This window comes from Monopterus albus, unplaced genomic scaffold (assembly GCF_001952655.1).
Source record: "Monopterus albus unplaced genomic scaffold, M_albus_1.0 scaffold13.1, whole genome shotgun sequence".
Taxonomy (NCBI): domain Eukaryota; kingdom Metazoa; phylum Chordata; class Actinopteri; order Synbranchiformes; family Synbranchidae; genus Monopterus; species Monopterus albus.
Window position 1 is genome coordinate 2,146,699 of NW_018127893.1, and position 2,013 is coordinate 2,148,711.

General features: G+C 37.6%; 1 protein-coding gene across 1 annotated transcript in view; it reads left to right on the forward strand.

Moving 5' to 3' along the window:
* Nucleotides 1-2,013, forward strand: part of LOC109955117 (transmembrane protein 151B) — a 6,405-nt gene that overhangs the window by 295 nt on the left and 4,097 nt on the right. The window contains exon 2 of the mRNA XM_020590963.1: nt 2-91. Within this exon, the coding sequence (XP_020446619.1) occupies nt 2-91 (90 nt within the window). The remainder of the gene's footprint in view (nt 1; nt 92-2,013) is intronic.

Consider the following 2,013-nt stretch of genomic DNA (forward strand, 5'->3'; position numbering starts at 1 on the left):
CGCTCCCAAGGAGACTGAGGGAGGGGAAGAGCAGGTGGCAGAGCAGGTGGAGGAGGAGGAGGCTTCACCTGAGAGTGATGTTCAGGAGGAGGTAGGTGTTATACTGGCCAGCCATTCATCATCTTATAATTAATTTAAAAAATAAAACAAGAAGAAACTAATCTGGGAAGAGATATACTTCTGAATTGACCTACTTCTAGCAAAATATAAACAATAATTGCGTTCTGAAAACTTCTTTGTCATGCAATAAATGCATCAGCTTATTCTTTTTATATAAATGTCTAACTTATAGCTATATAGATATAAAACACACATTTTTACTGGGAAATTCATCATATATCGCCATCTCTGTTCCATCACAGTGCAGCTGCTTCCACCTGCAGCATTTGTTCTTGCTGAAATGTCAGAATAGTCCGTTTCACACAGTGTCAGGATAACCCAGTGATATGAACGGATACTCTTACTGACAAACCCTTGGATTTTGAGAGCTGTTAAGCTTGCAGGCAATCATTTTTGTGAAGCCTTACCATGACTTCAGCTGTTGTTTAGGTTTATGTACATGTGTCTGCATTTGCTCCACCATGTCCCCCGCCTTTACTGTCTAGGAGTAATTACATCTGGGGAATTGCCTGTGCATCCAGCCATGCTCAGCTATCTTCAGATCCATTGTTGTAACTGATAGGTCCTGTTTTATAGTGTAGAGTAGATTCCAGCATAGTGTTTTTTTCCACAAAATATTTATTAATCTTAAGCTACACATTCCACATTTAGTTTGGTTGCTTATAAACCATTTTGGTATGACCAAGGATGTACAAGAAATAGCCTATATTCTAAATCAGGGCTTTTATTTTTTTTAAATTAGAATAACCTTGGTTGGATTTAGAAATTGACTAAATAATAGAAGAAGCATTTAAATGGGTTCTTACATGCTATTACTGTATATAGTCTGTAGTCTCTCCTCTCTGGTACACAAGAACTGACCGAGGTGAAACCAGCAAAGCGACATCCCCAGCCCTGTGTCTGTGCAGTAATGGGATGCGGGTTGTCAGCGTAACTCCTTTCACTCCATAAAATACCAGAGGTAGTCCACAACAACATGGGATCTCATTGGGAGGAATGTCACCAAAAACCTTACATAAATTTCAAAAAGTACCATAAAGTCATTCAGAAATCATGACAGATGTGGCTCAAATGAATTTTTAATGCATAAAGCTGAACCCGAACTGTCAGCCTTGCAGACACTGATAGACGCTGATGTTAAATTACTACAGTCCTGGTTTGACCTCTTGGTGCATAAAGTCTCTGTCTTTATTTACTGCTGATGAAATAGCTCTGGGCTAGTGTCATAGCTGAGTGGGATAATTTGACTTCTGGTCTGTATTGCAAATGTGAGCACTTTCTCTTGTTTGTCTGTCCTGAGTTATTCACACAGCCTGTACTCAGCAGATATGTTGAGCTGAGAGGTGTGTGTGTTCTTATACTTGCTCCATAGTGAGGATCAAAAAGTATTTTTTGCTACTGAGTGAGGACATTTTGGCCGATCCTCTTCCTAAAGAACCTTTTTGATTTGATTTGATTTATTCAATCCTCTTCCTGAAGAACCTTTTTGAGGGTTAAGACTTGGTTTTAGTGTTCAGGTTAGAATTAGTTTTGTACATAATCCAATATCAATTTGCTTATACTTAGTACATGCTTGAATGGAGTAGGAAGAAGTCAGACTTATCCAGTCCTACCCCATGACATCATCTTACCATCATTGGTTTGCAAGCAGTAAATAATTCACTTCTACCCACACACATATTATACTAAAAAAAGATTATAACAGTGTTAACATTCTTACATCACACAAGTAATACACTAAAGAATTATTACAAAGTGTTAACATTCATACACCACACCCACAATGTTCCATCTGGTTAATCATTAAGCCTGTTCTTTCATATATCTTGATTGACACATACCTTTATATTTATGTTTAAACTCATCAATTCTATTACTATTTTTTATGTCTAC